At 39.6% G+C, this 25,831-nt stretch overlaps 1 protein-coding gene across 1 annotated transcript in view; it reads right to left on the bottom strand.

Moving 5' to 3' along the window:
* The window catches only part of INPP4B (inositol polyphosphate-4-phosphatase type II B), a 305,271-nt gene extending 279,744 nt beyond the window's left edge, over positions 1-25,527 (bottom strand). Inside the window, exons 1-3 of the mRNA XM_065404686.1 lie at positions 25,492-25,527; positions 19,726-19,939; positions 17,977-18,021 (exon numbers count right to left, since the gene is read on the bottom strand). Of these exons, the coding sequence (XP_065260758.1) occupies positions 17,977-18,021; positions 19,726-19,939; positions 25,492-25,527 (295 nt within the window). The remainder of the gene's footprint in view (positions 1-17,976; positions 18,022-19,725; positions 19,940-25,491) is intronic.
* Between the last annotated feature and the right edge of the window lie 304 nt (positions 25,528-25,831).

Genomic DNA, 25,831 nt, shown 5'->3' on the forward strand with positions numbered 1-25,831 from the left:
GCACCTGGCATCATGCAATTGCTAGTGCATCCCACATTGGTGTCCATGAACCTCCTGCCATGGCTGGGACAAAGGCCTGAATAATGAGCAAGTAGTACCCTTTCTGGTATCCCCCTGGGGGAGGAGCAGACACATCTACCACCTGTGGGTAAACCACAGCAATAACTGCCTCACAAGCCTCCATCACCACAGCACCAAGTGTTCACTTGCCAATAATGAACTGGTTAGCCAAGATCCGGTAGCAGTCAGGGGTAGCCAACTTCCAGACACTAATAGCAACCAGTTTCTGGATTGGTATGTCCTCCCTCATCTGCATGTCCTGGCACTGAAGGGTCAGGGAAAGCTCCTCATACCGCTTCATGAAGGTGGCCTTCCTCATGAGGCAGTTCTGGAACCACTGCTGGTCATCCCACTTCTGCATGATGATGTAGTCCCACTACTCTGTGCTTGGCCTTATTCCAGATCTACTAGTCAGCTGTCTCCACTCTGCTATGTCTGCATGTGGCTGGTGTGATCTCCTCACCAAGGAGGGTGACAAACCACTGCCAAAATGCCTTCCACCATGTCTCATGCCCTCTCTCTGCTGTCAATTGTGGAAACAGGCATTGCACTAATGGTGCCAAAAGCTGGAACAGATCACATTCCTGAGATGGATCAATGCCTTGATACCAGCTGAAATTGAGATCATGGACAGAAGTGAGGAGTATGAAGAACCAGAAGTGCTTTACTTATGATGTTGGTGAGCTAAGTATACCTCTGCACAGGGGCCCGGGAAGGACAGACATGTTTCACAGTGTTTTCTGGGAGAAAAATTCACAGAGCAACGCAGCTTAGTGCACCACTAAGAACCCTGGGATATGCCACCAGGACTCCTAGCCTGGGTTAATGCAGTACCAGTGTGGATGCAACTACTTGAGTATGACTTGACAGTATAGATGTTCACAGCAGCACTTCGCCTGACCTGGGTCCTTCCTGCCAGTCACAACTGGATAGTACAGTAACCTAGTTCAGCAGAAATGCATAGTATATAAAACAGCTAACATTTTACAGGGCGATGTCTGTAGTTAGCAGTGGGAGCACAGCCCCCATCTACAGTTCCTGTAAAAGTACAGTATCAGAAAGTGGGGTTGTATCAGTTAGACTGGGGACATTAAGAGCAATCCCTGTGATTTCTGCAATGGAGAAACAATGTTTTAAACTATGATCACCTTAAGCAGTAAGCTGGTATGTCAGTCAGAAAAAAAGTCACCCTCATTCATAGAACTTTGGAACTAATATAAACCTTAAAACCTTAAGAAACAGTTAAGTGTCACTGTAGAGTCTAACATTAAAGCCAGGCAAGCATATGCCAGAAAAAAAGGCTGCTTTGGAGAAATGCTATAAATTTGTGGTGAAGGGAAGAAGGGGAATGACCGTGAGAGAGATGTGATGCCTGCTGTATCCATACAGCCTATTTACATGGGAAAAGAACAAAGTCAGTTCAAATTACCATTCTCAATACCACAAAATTTCTATCCCAGAACACTCACTGCTCACTTTGGTTGGCATTTGCAATACTTCAGAAAATTATATTTTGTAACTCCTTCTCATCTGTTATGGGAAATAATGGATGCCTGAAACTTGATCAGATCACAAACTATTCCATTTCCAAATGCTAGATTTCTGCTATCTGAAAAAATACCATGAATAAAAGGGCAAGACCATAATCTAACATTGCAGCTGCCACCAACAGTCATGGAGGCCCCTGCCTACATTGTAGCTCAGCAGTATGCACCACATGTGTAAGGAGGAGGCAGGTCTTCCCTACCTCATCAGAGGAATTAACACAGACATATTTAGTATTCTGACTTGCCAAGTGCTACACTACCTCATACTGTTGCCTGCTACTGATGCTACATTGGGATCTTAGGTTGAGCAGTGTGCCACATAGTTCAATCTTGGAAGCCATGCTTATTTATGGTGCTAAGCTGTGTTAGTAGCAAGGGAACACCTGGGGTCCAGTGACTGAGGCACCTTTTTCTGGCCATTGTGTTCCAGCTGCAATGATGCATGCACAGTGACTTGCTCCAGCTGTTCAGCCAGTGCAGTTTACAAGTGGGGTGCTGCACCATCTAGTACAGGGGTGGGCAAACTTTTTGGCCCGAGGCCAAATCTGGGAATAGAAATTGTATGATGGGCCATGAATGCTCACAAAATTGGGGTTGGGGTGTGGGCTCTGGTTGAGGCCAGAAATGAGGAGTTCAGAGTGCTGGAGGGGGCTCCAGACTGGGGAGGGGGAGTGGGTGAGGGCTCCGGCTGGGGGAGTGGGTTCTGGGGTGGGGCTGGGGATGAGGAGTTTGGGGTGTAGGAGGGTGCTCTGGGCTGGGACAGAGGGGTTCGGAGGGTGGAAGGGGGGGTCAGGGCTGGGGTAGAGGGTTGGGGTGCGGGAAGGGTTGCAGGCTCCAGCTGTGGGTGTGGGCTCTGGGGTGTGGCTGGGGATGAGGGGTTTGGGGTGCAGGAGGGTGCTCCGGGCTGGGATCAAGGGGTTCAGAGGGCAAGAGGGGGATCAGGGCTGGGGCAGGGGGTTGGGGCATGGGGAGAGCCTCAGGGATGCAAGCTCCGGGCGGCGTTTACTTCAAGCGGCTCCCGGAAGCAGTGGCATGTCCTTTCTCCAGCTCCTACATGGAGGCACGGCCAGGCGGCTCTGCACGCTGCCCCGTCCGCAGGCACCACCCCTGCAGCTCCCGTTAGAGTGTCGGAGGGGGCCATTGGAGCAGGGGCCCTTGGAGTGCGTAGAAGCCAGAGGGGGTCCATGCTGCTGCTTCCGGGAGCTGAGTGGAGTGGCCCCCGACCCTGCTCCCTGGCTGGAGTGCTGGAGCAGGGCCATGCCACTGCTTCCGGGAGCCGTGTGGAGCGGTCCTCAATGCTGTGCCCTGGCTGGAGCGCCAGAGCGGGGCAAGCCCCAGACCCCAGCAAGAGTTCAAGGGCCAACTTAAAATGGCTGGTGGGCCGGATCTGGCTGGCAGGCCATAGTTTGCCCACCCCTGATCTAGTACTTGCTGGTGCTGCATGCTCTGCTGCTTTTTTTGTTTTGTTTTGTTTGGTTCGGACGGAGATGTCATTCATATGACCAGACCCTTCGGGCCTGGATCTCTGCCTCGATTTGCATATTGCATCTGGCTCGGTCATTGGCCCGCTGTGCAGCCTCTGCAGTACTGAGCACAACGCACAATTCCTTCTGTGCACAGTGTGTACGCAAGTCTACTGCCTACCTGCGGGTGCGCCAGTGATCCCCTTACGCGCTCTAAAATGCTGATGTAAGTTAGGGCATCATTTTGTTCAAAATAAGGCCATCACTTCAAACTGTAAAATGGAGAATATGGTGCACTAGGATAAATGCTCTAAATTCAGTCCACTTAGAAAACTACTGGTGTGTGTTTATGCTAATCATTTTAGTAGAGCCATATGTTCTGTAAAGAAAATAAAATAAATAAAACAATTTCATTCTTATAAAGAAAATATCTCCACACTCCTGTTGGGCACCTGAAGAGAATGTATGTATCAGCATAAGGAAATCTAAAATGCTAGATCATGACTTAAATAGTGTTAGTAAAGCAGAACTTAAGTGGTAGGTTTAGATTTTTTAATTATCCTCACTTCCTGTCCCTACACTGTAAAGTGGCTGGCATCACTAATAATGACACTCCTGTTCTGCCCTGGAGGGGACTTCATTTCACTAGGAAGAACAACTGGGAGAGGAGAAAGATTATGTAAAGTGATTATAGGCTTATGAAAGCACTGTATACATTAACATAAAAATGGATTTACACACAGATATTCCAAAGTTGTAATTGATTTGGTGTATGTTGATACTTTAGTGCAGAAGTAATCTTTTTTTTTTTTTTTTCCTCAAGAGCCAAATTTCCTGGTTAAGGTAAACTCAAGGTCCAGATTTCAGAGGAAAATAATAAAAAAATAGCAATAATGATAATAGTAAGTTAAAAAAAGATTTCAAGATCCATTCAAAAGCATCTGGCAGTCTAGATTTGGCCTGCAGTCCACCTATTGACCACCCCAGCTTTAGTGATATCATAATAGAGCAATTGTTTTCAACATGCGGTCTGCAGACCTCTGGGGATCCACAAACTATGTCTAAGATTTCCAAAGTGGTCCACACCCCCATTTGAAAATTTTTAGGGGGTTCGCAAATGAAAAAAGGTTGAAAACCACTCTACTAGAGCTTAAACTCTTAGAAAGCGGAAGTTAAGGTATCATTGCCCCTTCACTTTTTTTTAATATATATTTATATCTATCTCATCACAGGACTACTGTAGTGAAGGCCCAAGCTCACAAGAATTCTGTTCACAAATTTCCCATTACATTGAAAACAGAGTGATTGTAGGATCTAATGCTAAATGAGAAGCAGAGAAAAAGCAGATAGGACACTCGTAGTAAACTTTCACCTTTTACTTCATTGCTTTTTATACCATAGGCTTCTGTAGTCATTTATTTTAGGTTCTCCAAATATAAAGTATTCTACTGGCACACTCATTTAGGCTGAAATGCATTAAAGGCACACGCATTAAAGGCACACTCATTTAGGCTGAAAGCAAGAAATGAAAGGAGGTTGACCACCATTGCCAAAAGAGGAAATAAACTGTATATTAAAATAAGAGCTCCAACTGATTTCCAGGTTGGAAACTTTTTAGCGGTGTGCAACTTCGGTACAATGGCATCATTCTTCTGCATAAACCCTTATATACTGGTAGCAATCAACTAAGGAGGTGGTATTTCATTTCACTCTGAATGCACAACAACATAACACAATATACTCTTTCAATAAGCACTGTTGAAAGAAGTTCTGAGGAAACCACTAGTCTGAATTCCTTGGATGGAAAGAAAATTATTTCCTGAGAGTAATTCTCTAATAAGGAAAGAAATAGTTTATACAAAGTTCTTCTTTTCCCTCATCCCCATGTCTATGTCATCTCTCTCTCTCTCTCTCTCTGTCTCTCACACACACACACAGACCATCATCATATATTTTAGGTTTGCAAAAGAAAGTAGATTATTTCCCAAAATAAAGCAACCAGAAATAAACAATACATAACCTAAGTAGTATATTAAATTCCTTTCCTCTGGAAGACACAGGCACCTTTCTTCAAGAAGATGAGATGTCCTACTTGATATCTTTTAGATTGTGAGCTCTTCGGTATAGGGACTGTACATTTGTACAGCACCTCACACAGTGGGCTCAGACCTGGTTGGCCTTTAGGTGCTACTACAATATAGATGTTAAAAATTACAACAACAATAGTATTACAAAGGTGACCACAATGAGGAAGTCATGCACCTCAGAGCTAATCAGAATTGAGATTGCTCTTTAGCAGCTTCCTAATAAATACGTTGGCAATGACAATGCAGATTGCTGTACACTCTCTTACAGACCTCTGTGTACCCTATATGTAGCAATTGTAGCAAGTGTCAGAGAGGGGACAACGATGTGATGAGATGCTGATAATATATTAAAATAGCATCTAAAAATGAAAAGGCAGACCAACATTGGAGCAACTAAATTATTATAACAAAGGCTGATATTCGAGTATACACCCAAAAACCCTTTAAGATCAATCTGACTGAAGAGAGTCATGTTTCTTTTCTTATAAACTTTAATTTATAGGAATCAGAGCTTGACAGAGGGTAAGCCAACTGACTCAGTTTTGATCAGTTCCACAAACAATACTTGAAAGATTTTCCAAGAGAAATCAACAGGGGAAAGCTTTAACATTACAGTTCGCCTCCTCTCCACTCCTTTGTGTGTGAAGTAATCAGAAAAGGTCACAGTACTTTCAAACAGGTTATTATTTGTCCTGAAGTGACACCCTCAGGCCCCCAATCAGGATTAGGGACCAGCTGAGTTAGGAGCCATGAAAACATCAAAGATAAAGGAGTTGTAGATCTAAAAACAGGACCAAGTGTAGGTGCAGAAACCAAGGTGTGAGGAAGGTAAAATATCAGTGCTGCCACTATGTCAGAGCTCACTCCTTTGCTAAAAGAGCTCTTTGACATGTCTAAAGCAGGGTAGAATGGAGAACACCTCCAGGTCAGAGAAAATTAGAGAAAGATATACCGTACTTTTAATCAAGAGAGAAAATGGAATTCTGCAATCCAGGTCAATCACTTTTAGCCATTTGATAATTACATTTCCTAACTAGCACACACTTGATAGGAAGCTGTGGAGTAATCTGCATGCAGATAATGGTTAAAGGAGAAGAGAGCCCACCTTGAACACTTGTCAGAGAGGTGGGTGTTCTGGATCAATAGCTAAATGAGCGATTGAAATAAGAGGTGATGTTCTACTTTGTGGCAGTTAGAGATTAAGCCATTTTGGATATTAAATAGAAATAGAAATTTAATAGCACAGGAGCTGCAAGAGGTAACAAAGTGTCGTCTCTTCATTAGGAGAAAGAGGAGATCAGTCTATGAGGGGGAAGGGAAAGACTATGCATCATTAACACCAACAAACTACAGAGATCCCAGAAAGGTAAAATAAAGAGTTTTAGGAAAGGTGCAATTAAAGAGTGATGGGGTGAGAGCTCTAGAGGATCCACTCACTTTACTGGAAGAGTCTTGTGTAACACCAATAATTCACTCTGCAGGACCCATATTCCAAACATCCTTAAGAAGTGAGCTATATCCCCTATCCTCTTTAACTGAGGGAGTACCTCTCAACCGGCAGAACTCTGTGGCTACAAAGAGACAGCCTTTTCTGTCGAAGACCAGCCAGAGGATTAAGCAAGAATCAACACCTATTGGATGACAAATGGCATACTGGTAGTGCCCTGCTGGTAGCTCTAGCAAAACTGTGTAACGGTAATTTTGAAATAACCCTATTTAAAATAGTTTATATTCTGGAACTTTCAGGACCTTCTTGGTCAACAATCTGTTCATCTCCTTAAAACTAATGAAGCTGTCAGAAAGGGTACTGTTCTAAATTGTCATCTCATGTATTGTTGTAGCTGACATTTTAAAACTGATCAAAAAGGGAGAGACACTAATCACCTTCCACAGACCAAAAGACACTGAGCCTTAATGTGACACAAACAACATAGTTTGATCCTGGTAACCTTCGTGGAATGTCATTTCCAGCTGAAGTCCTTTAAAAGGTCAAAGAAAACACTGTTCATGCTGGAATACTGACCATGCTTAAAATTGCTTCATTACTATAGTGTTTGTTATCTTATGTAACTAAATAATGGCCCTTTTTCTTTTCAAAAGAATCACTGAAATAATATTTAATTGACCTGAACTCACTAGAACAACGAAATTAATAGTTAAGGATAAAAAAAGTCTTTCGTTTGTCTCCTTGTACAGGGAGTTACTTCCAGGTTTTGAGACAGTTTACCTATGATGCATCTGCTCCTAATGAAGTTAATAGCAAAGGATGCATTGATCTGAATGGGAGTGAATTCAGATCTCCACATAGCCAATATTGCTAATATGTTACTATAGAGATCTCATACTCTAGTGCCTGATGGCTTTGAAAACAATTCTGTTGCAACCTCTGACAACTAAAATAGTTAGTTCCATGTATGTCAAGATCCAAGAGCCACCACTATACTAGAAATTTCAAAATAGTGCCTGTATCCTCTTCTGATAATGCCAAGCAGGTTTATTTTTTAAAGCAAGCCCTGTCTAAGCATCTCAGATGAGACCACTGCATATCTTCCCCGTACCATTAGGTCACACTTGGAGTTATCAGGAAGAGCAAATGATTTCCAACCAGTTGATAGATAAGCCTGACTACAGAAGCATAGCCTGCCATTTTAGAAACAATGTTAGCTGGGATTTTATGGCTGCTACTCATCTGAAAATTACAAATCTTCCAGGCCCTGAAGGTGAACCTCACTTTTCAAATCAGAGCTCACATTGCAGGACTCACATTTCAAATCCAACATAAGTACATATTTTACTAAAGTGGTGAAAAGAAAAACATCTAAATAATGGAAGGCTAAAATCATCCCCCTTTTGATTTAACTTTTATGCCCATATACAAAGATTTCAAGTCAGTCTTTTGAGAAGTATCTTAATGCACAATTGCTACCCTTTCAGCAGGCATATTTAGAGATGTATTTTAACAGTTACATTTGACAGGCAAATTTTCAGTTAACAAGTTACAGAGCTGTTAACTCCAAATAAATAATTACAATCTATCATGCCATAGCTTACTTAAAAATGGTTTCATTAATATATTATTGACCTATCAAAACCTAATGATTCCGTGGGTCAATACCATACTGTGCACTCACAGCAAGAACCATGACCCAAAATATTACTATGATCTGAAAATAACTCAGTTACTTTACAATTTTCTCCCCAAACAAGCTGCACCCACTTAAGTTGAGGCTAAAGGCAGTTATCATGTTAACTGAAGTTTCATGTGTCTATTTGTCTGGGAGTATGAAAGTGGCAATTTGAATTTCATACTGTTGGGTAGTTATGCAGTTTGAAATTTGCTTCCCGTGAATGTTGAAATTAAAATTCTTTTTGTAAGGATTCACAATAATAAATCTTATTTGCTAGAATATATGTAGAAAATAAACACAAAAAAGGAACAAGCACATGTGACACCATGGCACACCAATATTCACCACTGTTATGTAATTAGGATATGTTTTGTACAAAGTATGCCTTGTGAGGTATCATTCTAAAAGTCTTGATCTGACAGGTAGTAATATCTCATTAAATTGTACATGCTATCGTCATATGTGAAGTTATGAAGTTTGGCTATGTGTGTGTTACTGAAACATGTTGTGAGGTTGAAAACACCCACAAGCAGCCAAGTCAGTCAGAAATTTTCAAAAGGGATTCTCAGAATTTATTTCCTATTTGTTCAGCTCTCCTCCAGCCTATGGAAGTCTAACTTGTTCATACTACTTCAAGTGGCAAATTAATTCAACACATTCTGACATCCTTTATATAGACACACTAAAAATATCTGAATGCATTCACTCAGAGTGAGAATGGAATTTCCTAATACTCCTACACTCATGGATGTCTTAGTCTCAGAAAGCTGTGTAAACTCTTGCTCTCAGACTCTCTGATTTCTCAAAGCACTTGACAAACTGTAATAACTTAGTAGTACTGAATCCCCTGTCTAGCCAGCCATCCCTAATACAGTTGAACCATCATTTTAACGACTGCATTCAGCTATATGGTAACACATTTTTTAAAATACACCTCTACCCCGATATAACGCTATCCGTGGGAGCCAAAATATCTTACCGTGTTATAGGTGAAACCACATTATATTGAACTTGCTTTGATCCACCGGAGTGCGCAGCCCCGCCACCCCCGGAACGCTACTTTACCGCGTTATATCCGAATTTGTTTTATATTCGGTCGTGTTATATTGGGATAGAGGTGTAGTTACATTTGTAACATAATTAGGGGTCTTGAGAGACCCCAGTATTACTGGAACATGGCAGCAGGTGCCCTATTAATAATGTATGAGACAAAGCATCTGAAAGCCTATTAGGTAATACATCTTGCAAATAGAGTCCAGGAGACTCTGAGAGGCCAAATAGCACATTGTCAGGAGAGGGCCTCACTGGCCTGAAAGACCATCATTAACTAATGAGGGGAAAGATGTAACAGGGATAGGGTGCTGGGAAAGAGTAGAAAGTCAAAGGCAGCAGGAATTGAGGGAAGTGCTGAAAGAAGTTTGAGCATCTTCATCTACCTGTTTCCCTCAACTGCCCACCTGAAGAGGAGGCACTGTAAATATCCCTGTGGGAGGGAGAGAAAGCTCTTCTTTTAGCTTCCTGCATGGCTTAGGCCTGGCTGCTCTGCAGCTTCAAAATACTATACATTTCTTCTGTCTAGTGAGAACAGCCAGGACTGCAGGGGCATGAGCCAACAGCAGAGGAGAAAACTGTAAGAGATTTCAGTCAACTGTGCCGCAGAAACCAGAATACTTCAACTCTAAAGCAGCCTTAGTGTAACTGTAACTGCTTTTTAAATATTCAAACAAAACCAGCTTGATATTGTAGTACTACTAACTCTATTGTATTGTGATGCAGAAAGTGCAGCTTTCAGGGTAAGAACTGTTGTTTTAAAGGCCAGCAGCAGTGGGACCTAGCAGTGGCTTTCCAGTTCTTATAGCTGTAGGATGGGAGTAGCCAGAAAAACTGCTCCCCCTGCAGATATTTATCAGGAAAATGATGAAGGTGGGAGTAGGCTTGCCTTGCCCCTGACTCCGAAAAGGTGGGATGGGGAATAGCCAACCAGTCACTTCCTGAAGAGTCTGGCTGGGAGCCAAAAAAGAATACTGGGGGAAGGAGAGGGTTGGCAGGGATAGACGTGCCAGCCCTCCCATCCAAAAGATCGCTGAAGGCTAGGAGTTCTTGATGCTTCCTGTGAATAGTGTGGGAGTAGCTCATGCTGGTTTGGCTGGCTTCTACTTCTTTCACATCTATGGGGGTCAGGAGTACTGATAAGGATCTTTATATTCTTCTATTGGAGAAGAGCCCTGGGGCCATCTTAAGAGAGCACGCTTAAAGCTGCTTACCAGAATGTGTGTGTGTAAGATAAAAGTGGGAAGAGTACAGAGTTAGGAAATGGGGAACACAAGAGAGGGAGGGGGGAAGGAGGATTCAAAATTTAGGGAAGGCAGGAAAAAAAAGAGGAAAGGAAAAAAGCATGGTGAAGTGGAAAAGGAAAACAACAAATGTAAGAAGAACCAAGTAAATATATAAAAAATGTTAATTAACAGAAAAGGTATATGCAAAATAATTTAATAAAAAACCAAATTCTAGAAGATTATTTTGAAAATGTGCTGTGGGGACAGAAATTTGCATAGCCCTAGCCCTGTGTATCTGTCATGTCCCTCACCTGACTGTTTTTTGTTTGATTGTTTGTTTAAGCTGAACAAAATTATCCATCCTGGTTCTTTCCAATTATTTTTCTGAGGCTGCACCTATGGGGGTAGGGTGTCTGGAGTTACTTCTGATTTATATTCATGGAAGTGCAATCAGAATTAATGTGTTTCAATGGCAGCGTTCACTGACTTTATCCTGTAAACAAAAGAACAACCCAGGGGTTTCAAGAGAGTACTTGATTATCATCTTCACAACTTAAAGTACCTGAACTGAGCCCAATGACTGTGTTCTTATATATTATTTTTTATACCAAGAATTAACTTTGAATTGTTATATTTACCTGAAATAATCATCTTAAACCAACATATATTCATATGTTAGAATCACAAAAAATGAAGACACACACACATAGGCACTTTTGAAAATTGTACCCTAAGTGTCTTAAGAGCCTAAGCCTCATTTTCAAAAGTATCTTAGGCACTTAAGAGACTATGGGTACAATTTTCAAAACTGCCGTACACAGCAAGCAGAAAGCCATGGCAGCAAGTCTCAGAGCTTGGGTCTACAGACCTGGGCTCACACTACAGCACTAAAAAAAGCTACGTAGACATTGTGGCTCAGGCTGGAGCTTGGGCTCAGAAGCCAGGGGAGGGAGCCAGGTGGCCTGAGCCACAATATCTTCACAGCTATTTTTAGCACTGTAGCACCAGTTCAAGTCTGTAGATCCAGGATCTGAGACTCAAAGCTGCGGGTTTCTGTTTACGGTATAGATGTACCCTAAGAGTCAGATTTACAAAGGTATTTAGGCACCTAAAGATGCAGACAGGCAACTAGTGGGATTTTAAAAATAAGCATCTAAGCACGAAATCAATAGGAGTTAGGCACCTAACCTGCTATTAGGCACTTTTGAAAATCCCACTAGACACTTATCTGCATCTTTAGGCACCTAAACACCTTTGTAAAGCTGTCCCTAAGTAACTTGGGTGCTTAAATCCCATTGACTTTTAAAAAGATTTAGGCTCCTGAGTGCCTAAATCATTTTTGAAAATGGGACTTAAGTAAAATTTTCAAAAGCACTCAACATTTATATTTAAGGATTATGGGGAATATGTAAAGCAGCAAAAAAATACAAAAAAGAATGTCAAAGAGAAGCTGGTTTTACTGAAAAAGTGTAACAATCTTTTTTATACAAGACAAAAAAAGAAAAGCTCTTTCCTACCCTCCTCCGCACTTTCCCCTTTACTTGAAGTGGAAGCAATCCATCATCTGCAACCAGAAATCCAACATTTGCACAGTTCTGTCAGTATTCATTCCTATTATCTGCTGCATCACTCCAGAACAATAGTGATAAACCCCCTTCTCTTAAAATGGTTAAATCCCAACAGAGCCCTTTCAACGGTTATAGTTTTTCAAGTTCAGATATCCACAAATTCATCTCTGAACAGATTAGCTTTAGCTATTCAAAATTTATCCTTATGTATGAATTTATTCCAAAACATGTAAGCAAATCTATGTAGTAAACACTTTATGCTCCTGGATTTAGGATAAAAGTTTTCCTCTTTCAGAGCCCTGTTTTATACACATTTGTATTTACAAAGCTGTCACATACTGTATGCCTGGAACAAATTAGTTCAGGGGGAAATTATTCATAAAAGAAGCAACAGCTTTTCGCAAACCAGTGGAAAACAGGTTGAGTTTATAGCACAAAGGGAAGATAAGTGCTTCAAAACAGTCTGCTCTTGATTCTGCTACTCCTGGTGCCCAAAAAGGCAGCTGCCCTCTCACATCCTCTGCTGTTGGTACCAGTCTGTCAGTCATTTCTCTCTTTCCCGCACACAGGTTCACCACATGCTATGACCCACTGCAGAGCACATGAGCATCATTATGCTCAATAGGAAGCCTGGGCTGACAAACACCAATTACACAGAAAGGTTGGTGTGGGATTTTTATCCTTATAACCTACATGGAATCTGAGTTTACACAAATCATAACAATGTAATGAACAGAGCCCCAAGGTAGTTCCAATTTTCCAAATATCTTTAAGTAACAACAGATGCCATACAAGGTGAAAACATTTTCTGTGAGCAGCTCTATCAACAATTAGACCTGCTTACTGAGATGATAGCTAATTAGCTAAAAAGGAACAAGCAGGAGTAATGCTACATTGGATAGAAGATGGGATGTCGACAAAGGAACAATTCCTTACTTACATTTCAAATCTGTTCCTGAAGGTGATGTTTCAGCACCTCCAGTACTCCAGACTAGGACTCTTGGGTCAGTTTTTCTTATCACAAGTGACAGGCAGAAGCCTTAATCAGACAAAATGAAAAAGAACAAACAGGGCATCTAGGCTGATGTAGTTAGGAGAGTGGAGGAGACCCAGGAGAGGTGGGGGTGGGGCAATTTGTAAAGAGTGAGATGAGTAGGCCAGAGAAGAGTTATGCAGAGCCTTAAAGATGAAAGCGAAATATGTAAAAGCCAATTCATTGATACAACTCCAATTGCTCACACAACTCCAGTGATGGATGATGACTAATTTGTAGCATTGGAGTGGTGCAAAGCAGGCAAAATATCTGGTGTAGTCCAGCTGATTTTAATCAAGCCACAGATGCAGAGCAGCCATAACAATTCTCTACTCTGGGACAGTATGTGGCATATGAAATTCAGGAAGACTGGTTTCCTTTTGCAGAAATTTGGGAGGAAGGAGCTGTAGAGCTTAACTGTGTTTATAATGGGAAACAAGCTTTAACCTTAGCTATGGAGAGGCTAACATCACTCAAGAAAAATCTCTTTTATCCACCCACCCCATATGCCTCAACTCATTCTATTACAAAAAGGCTGCTGGAGAAGAGAGAAGCCTACAGCATGCCCTGAAGGTCAACAAGAGTGGAGTATGCTCCGTAGCTAATGACTTTTTTTTTTTTTAATGGAAAATGTCCTATCACTAGTCTCTTACTTTTAATCCAGGAGAGTGTTAGCTCAGGCACCTCTGCTCATCACAAATGTAACACCACATGGGGGGGAAGAGGTGATTTCCCAAGTAGCTACGTCTAAAAACATTTAGGACTTTTTAAATCAAAATCAACCTCTTTACAAAAGATGTAGATTGGGTTTAGGGTTTCCTACGCTTTCAAGAGGCTTCTCTGCACTCAGACAGGTTTACCAGAGCAGTTGGTTACTAAGTGTCTCAAAAGAACACATAGTTCCAAGATCTCCCACTCTAAGGCTCAGAGTAGGGTTGCCAACCTTCTAATTGCTGGTAACCAGACAACCAACGCCTTGCCCCCTCCCTGCCTCTTTTCCCAAGGCCCTGCCCGTGCGCCACCTCTTCCTCTTGACCCCATCACTCACTCCCCTCTCCCTGTCGCCCGCTGGATGGTCTCAAGGAGCCTGCCTGTAGGTAGGAGGCGGCCCCAGCTGAGCGGGGCTGGCATGGGTTAATGACCCAGCATCTCCCCCGACACTCTGGTAACCAGACTTTTGGGTCAGGTGCCATTTAGGGTTGCCAGGTCCCCTTTTTGACCAGACTTTCCAGTCAAAAACTGGGCACCCGGCAACCCTAAATGGCACCCGGATACAGAAGCCAAAACCCAGACAGGAGACAACCCTAGTTCAGAGTCTTGAGACCAATAAAGCCAAATACATCCAGCAGCAGGGGCTGGCATAGCTCTCTGATAAATAAATGTTTATTGCCTGGACCCACTCCACCTTTTGTTTTCATTGATCTGCTTTGGACTAATTAATACTTCTTTTGTCATCTGTTTCTAAGACTCACAGTATAACAAGGCATTGCGGAAACTGGTGACTAGGGGAGTTGTGGCAGGACCAGGACTCTGACATCAAATTTTGGCATGGTTAAAATGATGTTTCTGCTTACCAGTCATGTGACAAGAGCTGCTGCCTAAAGAACTACAGATGGTGCACTGGAGTTGAAGAAAACATTTAATCAGAGTACTTGAGCAGTGTAACATTTGGGTTTCAAATGCAGAGTTAAATCAGCTTCATGACCTTCTACAATTAAGCACTATCACAATATTATTCAGGGAGAAATGTTATGACAGAAAGAACTAAACCTTTTACTTGTACAGGCAGACAGCTCCACTTTCAAACCCCTCTTGGAAAAAAATACAAGTGCACTATAGATTTCAATTTCATCATTAACCCACTGAGTACCACACTCTCTCTGAATCCTGTGAAAAATTCTATTCAATTAGATTTTTACATCAGTGACTATACCTATACCATTATTATTATTATGCTGGAAATAAGCTAAAGCTATACAAGAAACAAATATGAAACAGTCCTTCAAATCTCATGCCTCAGAAACATTTCAGGACATACTGCAAAATTTCAGGGATGTTTTATAAATTGAATACTGCCCCTAAAGTCATTCTCTTATGTGCCAGCACAAAATCTATACAAAGCTGACACAATCTTTACCAACTATCTATCTGGATTATTATACCCCATCAATCATTGTGATATCTGAGCACCATCACCATGGTACCTAATTGTCTGCTATGGCAGGAACATATAAAATCCATTTCCACTGGCCATGGCAGGATGGATAAATAATATGCCCAAATTAGAGTTTGTTAATTCCTTCTAAGTTTTTATACCATGCTCATTGCCGTCATATCTGAGCACTTTATTAACTAACTGTCTTGTCTGCTTTTCTTATCCACTTCCTCCTCTGCTTTGTTCCTTCCTTCCTTGTTGTGTTTTCTCTTTTGCTCTAAAAGTAAATGCAAACACCACTAGATAGTCAAACTTCTGAAGACTGTACTGGGGATCCTCAAAATCACCAATTCCTTGGATCACATACCTTAGTAATTGAATGAAATTTTAACACTGGGAAGAATTAGTAAGAGCCCACATTTTTTAAAAAGCAATTGAAAAGGAAACTCTAGAAGAGGCCAATCCCTATTAGTCCTGATCCAGTGTTTATTGATGTCCATGGAAAGATTCTCACTGAATTCAGTGGGTGTTGCATCAGTCACATACTTATTTCCTCCCTTCCTGCTCTTCCTTTGCTCTGTTCTTGTCCCCCACTCAGTTCTCTGCATTGAATTTCATGCGCTTCTTCTTGCATTGCTCATAGGACTTCAGAAAACAGGATTTTAATACATTTCACTCCACTGCCAGCAAACAGAACAGAGCAGTGTGACTAGGAAAGCCAAACAGCAAGGTGAGTTTAAAAAGTAAAGACTCAAGAGACCTAAGCTTCAAAAAAATGGACATATCAGAAATGGTCTTCAAGAACCTAAAGACCAGAGACGCTTGTTTAATGGAAGCTCTGATAAACTGCAGATCCCAAAATAATGAACATTAGAGAATCATGCAATCTTAATGCAATATTTGATTTATTTGTGTTAGGCTATTATAAATCACAGTCAATCACTCCCAAATGTTCTGAATTGTGAAGGGTTTTAGCCTCATGACTCCAATTAATAACAGTTTCAGCAGGGCTAAGAAACCTAGTGGAAATCTTTGAAAATTTACAAATCATTGTTTAACCCTGATCAATATAACTATATGTTTAATATACAGCATGCAAGACCTTTGCTGCTGTACAGTAGTGCAATGTCTGTGCAGCACTGATGTTCAGTGTCATTATTTTAAATGGCAGTGAGCCACTGAAACTCCTAAGGGCACAAGCCAAGTACCTGAAAAAGCACTGGGTGTGTGTTAGGCAAGACTCAAATAGTACAAAAGGAATATTTTATATTTTAATTGCCGGTGACAATCATTTGTGAAAGTTATTTACTGTACGACTCACCACTAATGACAGAGGACCTGCAAAGTTACCCCTAAATGATAGTAACTGCACAATATCATTTATTTACATTTTAGAATTTTAAAAAGTGTATTTATTAACACACAAACTAACCTACTCATACACACATATCTATAATACTTATACATTTTCTTTAGAGTCTAGATCCTAGGTGACTAATATCTTACATATAAAATAAATTAGATTAGAAAGACAGGCCACCAGTTTAGGCCCAAACTAACAAATTTTACAGCTATGATCTGTTGGAGTTTCTCTTCTAGATTCATGTGCCAAATTCAGAGGCAAGTTTAAACAAGTCTATGAACGTTTACAGGGACTTAAGTGGATGTAACATAATTTCTTCCAGTTTCCTCATTATGTTTATTACATCAACTTACACTCCCTTAGAGTTAATGAGTTACTCTTCTTTAGAGTCACAGGGCCAAACTGGGAAGTAATGTATACATTAGACCCCTTATACTAATAGACTCATTACACGAACTTAGACTTCCTTAGACCTACTTACAGAATTCTACCAACGTCTAAGGTAGCATAAGACTGTGTAAAGTATACTGCTTTAATGAACTTACTTCTGGCTCCTTAATGTGTTTACTTCACCAGTTTATCCTGCTTTAGACATTGATAGCGGGTGTAAGTAACTCAAAGGGAGTCAGTCTAACTGAGCATGAGGGAATCTAATTTGGAGTATGGAGGGTTAACTTAAATAACTAAAACAAAAAAAATCAGGAAATAATTAATTTAAATGCTTTCTGCTACCAAACATCAAGTTAACAATGAGGAAACATGTTCAGCCAATTAGTCTGCTTGACCGACTGAACTCTCCTAACCATATTATATAGAGTGGGTGGTATGTACTAACAGACCACCTTCTGAAACAGACTGCTCCCCTGTAAATGCACTAGAGTAAGGAGAAATATAGTAGAAAGACAGATTGATATTAACCTTTCCCTACAAAGGAATAGTTGTGCTTTTAACTAAATATATACATTATTCAAAGGTACAGTATTATAGGCGAATAAAATATAGAGCTGCCCATAGTTTAAACATAGGGATTTTCAATTCCTTAGCCCAGAATATGTAATGTTTTATAAAACATTATGGGCCATACCATACAGTTGATATAAAATGAAGTAGATCTACTTAAGTCAATGGCACTACAGCAATTTACACCAGCTGAGAATCTAGCCCCAATATTTCCAACATAGGCACACAATATCTACTATACACGGGTGTCAATTTTTTAAAACTAGTATGTAATATTATAGACATAGAATATGCCCATACAGTCCATTCTGTACAGAAATCAAAACTATGACTTACCAAGGACAAACTCCAGCTTTGACTCATTCGCAATCCTCTGGATACCTTTTAATATTTAAAAAAAAGTTAGAAAATATGTAAATTCTAGTTTCATATACTGTAATCTTAACTTGCTTTACTTATATATCAATATCTTCTTGCCACTGTTAGAAGCATCTACCTTTTTTTTTTATGTTTTTAAAGGAAATTATACTGTAGAAGAGACCTTTTCACAAAGTGCCAATATAGAAACAAAAACCCATGTTTTGTCTTATTCACATTTTTTGAGAGATCACACCACTTTTACCTTGTGTGTGTAGGTAGAAGAATAAAAAATAATTCAAAAATAGAAAACCTTTACTGATGTACGCTTTCTGATATATACATATGATTTATTTTTAAATACGTTTACAAACACAACACTGCCCAGTTGCCTAAATATCTCTGAAAAATATGGTATGTAATTGTTCATTTTAAATGCATAAGCCATCAAACCGTAAACTGCAACAAAAATATCCATATTTACTCAAAGCATATAAATCAGGTTAATAAAAGTAGAACACTTTACCATATATTATTTTATCAAGAAACTGCAGTACAGCAAAATGTCCATAAGTTTATATATGAAAGAAGGGAAATTAATTCCCTCTTATACTGAGTATGAGTATACTATAATCCCTTGCATTTTAGAAGTGTGCTTTAATGTTGCACATAATTTGTTGTATTTTAAATGGCAACATGTTCCTAATTCATCAGGGTCTGAGAGGGACCATTAAGTTGCAAAGCTGACCAATGGGGATAATGAGGGAAACAGCTCAAGTAACCGTGCATTGCTCAACCTCCACAGAAGGTAACTGGAAAACGGCTGCAATATTGATGAACGACATACTGTAACTGCCGCCTGTTGCCACTGAGCATTACTAAAGAAAGGCTCAAACAGAAGGGGCTATGATAACAAAGAGGAACTTGCATGGAAGTCAACAGGGAAGAAGTTTTTGGCTATGAAATGAAAAAGGGTATATATAAAAGAATGAAAAACTGTATGCCCTCTGGAAAAGTTTAAAGTTGCAAAATGAACTATCCTGGAGAGTTTATAATAGCAATATTTAAAAATGCCTTTCTAAACTACATATAATCATGTTTTTCAAAAACATAATTAACTGCTCTGACAACTAGATTTCACAAAATTGAAGCGCCTACCATCCCCACTTTCAGCAGATTGGTCTATAACATGACTTTAATAGGAAGGTTGGATGTACATTTGACATGGGAAAGTAACTGGGCAACTGAAATCCTCTAAAAAGGATTCAGGTCATAACTAACTGCATATCTTCAGAATGTAGTACACTGAGTAGGAGTTAACATACTCTTAGGTGTTCTCAAGGAACCATTCCATAGTACTAGTGATGAATTTAGCCATCTCTCTTTCTTAAGTTTACCAAATTTATATTGTACTATGTTGTGGTTTATGTGTTCATGTATTTTTCTTTCAATTTACCACTTTTTAAATCTTATAAAAAAAAAAATCAGAATGTAGTTATCACACCCTTTGTTCCCCCCAAGGAGGTTATTTACATAAATCTAAAACAGTAATAATGTTTAAATAAAATATTAATCAGTTTATTTCCTCTGGTACAGCCAATTGTTAGTCAACAATTTAAATTGTACTATAGTTCCAACATGTCCATTGATTTGTGCAATTACAGAATTTGGGGCATTTTTATAGTAGTATTTACGGTGTAACATGAAATAAAGAGTATACATGCTTACTTGTAAACGGAGGCTCCCTAAGATTGTCTGCCTGTGTTGCAGGAAGAAAGTGCTGTGCCTCATCTGATGTTCTCTCCTCTTTAATTTCCATGATCAACCTCTGGAGCTGCTGAGTTTTATTCTGAGTTTGCTTCTCCAAGTGCCACAGCCCACAATTCACAGTCTGGTTTAGATGCAGCTTCACGGTAAAGATCTGGGTCTCTGCTCTAAAACTCTGCATTCAGAAAATATTAAGACACTTTTTAGGAATGCAGATATTAAGGGATGGGTTGGAGATAATGGCAGGATTGATACTATGTATAATACACACCATTACAGTATACGTCTATTATTTCTGTCACAGAACCACACACACCTCATACACCTCTTGCATCAAACCCCTGTTGCTTCCCATTCAGTGAACCACTAAGTCCATGCTACACAGCAGTTCCCAAAGCAGTTAATGTACTGGAAAACTAGGTGGCAGAATCATCAAATTGAAATGGGAAATCTTTTTTCAGTGTGGATTCTACTGCTCAGCAGGTAGCTTTCAGGGCAGCCAACTTAAACAATTTAGCAGAGGCAGCAGACAGCATTCTGACAAAGGGACTGGTGGGATTCACTAAGGTGAATATGTCCATTTCTTCTATTAGAACTGTACTTTACACTCAGCCTCTCATCCTTTCTTGCCAGAATACTACTTATCAATAAGTGGAGATAATTTAGGATGGCACAGCTCCTCCATGAGGAGACAACAGATTGTATGTGGGAACTTCCAACCTCATGACTATGCGCAAGTCTGTTGCTATCCTGCCTGACAAAAGTGTAAATTGTTTAATGATCACACTTTAAGAAGAGGGAAGAAAAACCATTTAGGCTCCCAAGGAAATGCAGGTAATAGCAAATGCCACTCATTTAATTAGAATTAGCAAAGAACAAAGTATCTAGGTGTTTAAAAATCTGACTATTTTAGAGTCACATGTAGAAAAGAGACGAAAGGGGTTAAGTCATTTAATTTAGGCAAGTACTGGTAACACTGGTATAACAATGGACAAATTGTTACAAGTGGACAATACAGTTAGGGAAAACACAATTAACATTATAACAACAGGTCTATAGAGGTACAGAAATGATCATTAAGGCAGCTTGGATATCCAAGCTAGCCTGCTTGAGAAAAGGTTGCCAAAAAAACAAATGCAACGAGTTTTATAACTAAAATGCAAACCTATTAAAATGTACTTATTTTGAACATAAACAGGAACAGTGACTTTGCATACAAGCGTTCTGCCACCAGCCAGAAAGAAAACATCTGCTTTCAGAGGAAATGCGTCTTTTGGGATTGGAACCACCCTACTTATATTTACCCCTTAACCCTGGCAGTCAGAATTGCTGTATGCTAAGCACTTAAGGCATACTGTATCATTTAATACACATGAACCTGAAATGGATGTGTGTGTTTGAAGGATGGGGAAGGGGGATGTTATTCAATGTAGTCTGGCCGGATATGAACCAATTTTGAGGCCTCGAACTTCCAAACTACATTTCAGAAAGATTACGATTAACTTGTACCAAGGATTTTGCAATTCTAAAATCATTGACCATAACAACTGCATCTGTCAGATAAGCCTGGGTGCAATTATCATGACAGCCTACAAAGGTTCCATGTCAATGCAAATATGAAGACATTTTAGTTTGCAGATCAAACACTTGATAGACTATATATTCTATCTACTGTGTCAATATATACATGCAAAAAATTCATATACAAAAAAACCCCCAACAAATTATACATGTACTGTAAACTATTTTCAAAACAGAAAAAGCAATGGGTTATCTTTTTCAATACCAAAAAGTGAGTAATTCACACTAGAGGCAAAAAAAATAAATTGAGTAAAATTGTATTAATATAATAATCATTTCTAGTTTTTCTTTGCTCTCATATCTCAAATTGCCAAGCAATTTTTTCCCCAAAGATAAGTAGTAAAATACCTCTCAGCCTTAGATCTTTAATGCCAAGTTTCAGTCCAGAGATAATATTTAGTTGAATTGAAACCTCCTGAAAATAAGGATTTATTGTGGAAAATCCTCAAATTTCATTAAATCCCTAGCGTGGTGCAAGTGGCAGGGTTATTATATTCATGTTGAAATAAATTCCACGCAGAAAGCATTCCATGTGTGGACAACAAAATACTTTATATTCTACAACTAAGGAATAACTGTACAAAACAGTAGTGGCAAAGCAACACTATATCAGGCACAATGCTGTTTACCCTAGCATCTTACAACACGACACACACTTCGGATGAACTCCTGGACTCTACTGAAGTCAATGAGACTTTTGCCATTGATTTCAATGGAGCCTGGACTCACCCTTTTTGTGTGATAACAGTTTTAAAGTCATGCCATTATTTTCTTATCAGGGTCTATATAAAAATATAAAGGGTTATGGTTCCTTAGGATTCCTGTAATTCAAACAAAGAATTCAAAGAACCTGACAACAGAACTGCTGTCAAATAAAGAAGTGTCACAGAGAAAAGTGGAGATACCCCCATAGACACAGGGACAGCCTTCCTGCATCCCCACTGTCTACAATATACCAGACTCTTTTGGTGCTATGTCCCCCCTCAAGTGAAAACAAGTTTATTGAAAAAGCATTAGCCCCTATCTCCTCCACCCCAGTTTAACAACAGTAGCTAGCACTTTCTTCTTGGTTCCTAAAGATTAAAAAGTGATACTGCAAAGTAGTTTAAAGCCCAGAATTGCATTTTCATTTTTAAATATGTATCTGAGATTAATCTTGACAATGTCCCTTTAGGTAGATATTTCTGAAAATTCCTACGTTATGTGTGTTACCTGGATGATGTTTCACTTTATCAGTAAATTATATTCATGACGTGAAATAGATAATCAGAATAAAGAATTGAAAGCTCCAGGATATCCCTGGAAAGATACTGTCATTGAAAAGGCTGAAGTTCAACAATGCACATTTTAAGCTTCTAAGAAAAGTTGTTGTTTTTTAATTCCTCATTTCGTATTAATTGTCAATCTAATTTTTAAACAAAGCTTTATTATACTAACCATGCAGAAGTGACAGGAAGAATGGCAAACTGTGACAAGTATTAACATGCTTTATTTCCATTAATCAGAGTTATAAATATAAATCCTTATGGGTCAATATAAAAAAATCCTTGGAGTATTTATTGGACAGGTATGTACAGAACACGTGCTCAGTGCCTGTACTGTCAAGTGACAGCTACTCTTTTCTAGAGCATATTTTAAAACGATATGTTTTTTATGCCAAATACTTTTTTAAAAGAGTTCAAAATGTCTAAAGGTTTTTCTCTCTTTTCACACTCACTGGCAAAGAGTAATTCTGAATTTCTACCTCAGCAGTGGAAAATGGTTGGGAATATCAATGAGCCACTGTCACTCTAAAATATAAAGCACCATCACAGCTAACCACCATATGTTGTAACAAAAGTAGAATGGAAGCTTTGATACGTAAATTATATCTGCAGGATATTTCTAATACAGACATCAGAGGCTCTTAATTCACAAAGCTAGCTGAATTCTATATGCTGATGCATTTCAGGTTCAAATTAGCAGTGAAGAAATCATCCCATGGTTACTGATGATGGTGTGTTAATCTTCCTTTGAAAGTTAAATTTTCAATCAAAGATAAAGAATTTAATTAAAAATTTTATCTTCTTTTTTTGGTGGAGAAGACAATGCTGAGAATAAACATATATAAGTTGCCATTATAATCTCCATTTAGATCCCTCATGAAGAGCGCCTGAAGATATCTGAAATGAATATAACATGGTACATAACTTAGTTTTCTCACATTGCTGAAGCATAACAATTTGCTTCTTTTAACACCATCAGGTTCTCTCTCACACTGCACCATATCCTTTTCACTTTTCACACATTTCATTAAATCAATACCACACCTATTCTGGAGCAAGGGAGACCGTGTAATTATTTATACAACACCGTGATATACCAATAACCAAAATGCTAAATATACATATCGCAAGATTCACAGAATGTACTAAATATAGCCTTTCTAAAAGAGTAGATTGCTCTTCTAGCTGGGAATAATACCCACTCCCACCAGAAACATCAGCCTACTCAGGAGGCAGTGTGGTTTAGAGAACAGAGACTAGAGTGTGAACCAACAGGAGATCTGGGTTCAATTTCCAGCTCTGCCTTTGGTCTGCTTGATGACTTTGAGCAGTCACTTCACTGCTTTGGGCCTCAGTTTCCCTTTCTGTAAAATGGGGTTATGATACTGGCCTTCCTTGTAAAGCACTTTGAGGTCTATTGATGAAAAGCACTACATAAGTGCTAGGTGATATTATTACTCTAAAATGACAGGAACAAACATATATAAATGTATGTGATAGAAGAGCTGACACTCCCCAAAGCACCTTCCTTTTCTGACCCATTCTGGCAGTCACAGGTATACCCAAACCAATTCTCACCTCTACTCCCCCAAATTTATCACGTGACTTGAGACTTATTGAGTGCCCAGAACTATCAGTAAAGTCAAAAGGGAACTGCCAGTGTTCAACACCTCATTACTCCCACACTTGTCAGTACTACTGTCATAACTAGAAAGGGAAGGGTAACAACCCTCCTGCATACAATACTATAAAATCCCTCCTGGCCAGAGGCACCAAAATCCTTTTACCTATAAAGGGTTAAGAAGCTCAGGTAACCTGGCTGACACCTGACCCAAAGGACCAATAAGGGGACAAGATGCTTTCAAATCTTGGGGGGGAAAGGGGCAAGGCTTTTGTTTGTGTGCTCTTTGTTTTGGGTGTGTTCGCTCTTGGGACTAAGAGGGACCGGACATCAATCATGTTCTCCAAATCTTTCTGCACAAGTCTCTCATATTTCAAACTTGTAAGTAACAGCCAGGCAAGACGTGTTAGTTTTATCTTTGTTTTCTCAACTTGTAAATGTTCCTTTTGCTAGAGGGTTTACCTCTGTTTGCTGTAACTTTGAACCTAAGGCTAGAGGGGGTTCCTCTGGGCTCTTTGAATCTGATTACCCTGTAAAGTTATTTTCCATCCTGATTTTACAGAGATGATTTTTACCTTTTCTTTTAATAAAATTCTTCTTTTAAAGAACCTGATTGATTTTTTCATTGTTTTAAGATCCAAGGATCTGGACCTGTGTTCACCAGGACTAATTGGTGAGGGGATTCTCTCGAGCCTACCCAGGAAAAGGGGTGTATGGACTTGGGGGGGGGGGATTATTCTCAAATCTGCCCAGGAAAAGGGGGGTGAGAGACTTGAAAGATATTTGGGGAAAGGCAGAGTTCCAAGTGGCTATCTCTAAATATTTGGAAAACTTGGTGGAGGCAGCTTAAAATTAACCTAAGCTGGTAAAAATAAGCTTAGGGGGTCTTTCATGCAGGTCCCCACATCTGTACCCTAAAGTTCAGAGTGGGGAGGGAACCTTGACAACTATCGAGAATCGTCATTATTTCTGTCCTTGGTGAATTCCAAACTATGATAGGTAAGGCCAGCAACCATTAGTAGGTCTTGCTCCCCACACTTGCATTACTCCAACCAAACTATGACAGTCATAAACATAACTCAACAACAATTATGTCTTTCACTTTCAGCTCTAGAGCACTGAAAGTTTGCACTAACACTCAAACATTTTCTCACAAATTCCTGCTACTCTTGAATTAATACCACCTGCTGATGGTAATCTTAATGGATATCATGCATGATGAAATCCTGAATATTTAATAATAAGTGTGACATAGATTACATTTCCCACTGTATATGGCCTTATTAGAGTTTGCATGTGACGGTAGTTTGCAGAGTGTCCTCTCTTCAGTGCGTAGTCATCTTGTCCCAATGTTTTACTGGATACCTAGACAAATGTCAGATGAATTGTTCATCATTGTTGAACTCTGAATTATACCTACAAGAAATACTTATTTATAATAATTTACTTGTAATAGAAATTCACTTTTTCATATCCAAGTATGCTTCAGGATATTTCAAGGTATTTTCTATCTCCAATCACATTTGTTTGTATGTATACTCCTTTCAGATGAGCATGCAAATATGTCCTGTTGGAAATTATTCTTGCTAATTGTGTCTAG

The sequence above is a fragment of the Emys orbicularis genome, chromosome 5 (genome assembly GCF_028017835.1).
Source record: "Emys orbicularis isolate rEmyOrb1 chromosome 5, rEmyOrb1.hap1, whole genome shotgun sequence".
Classification (NCBI taxonomy): Eukaryota; Metazoa; Chordata; order Testudines; family Emydidae; genus Emys; species Emys orbicularis.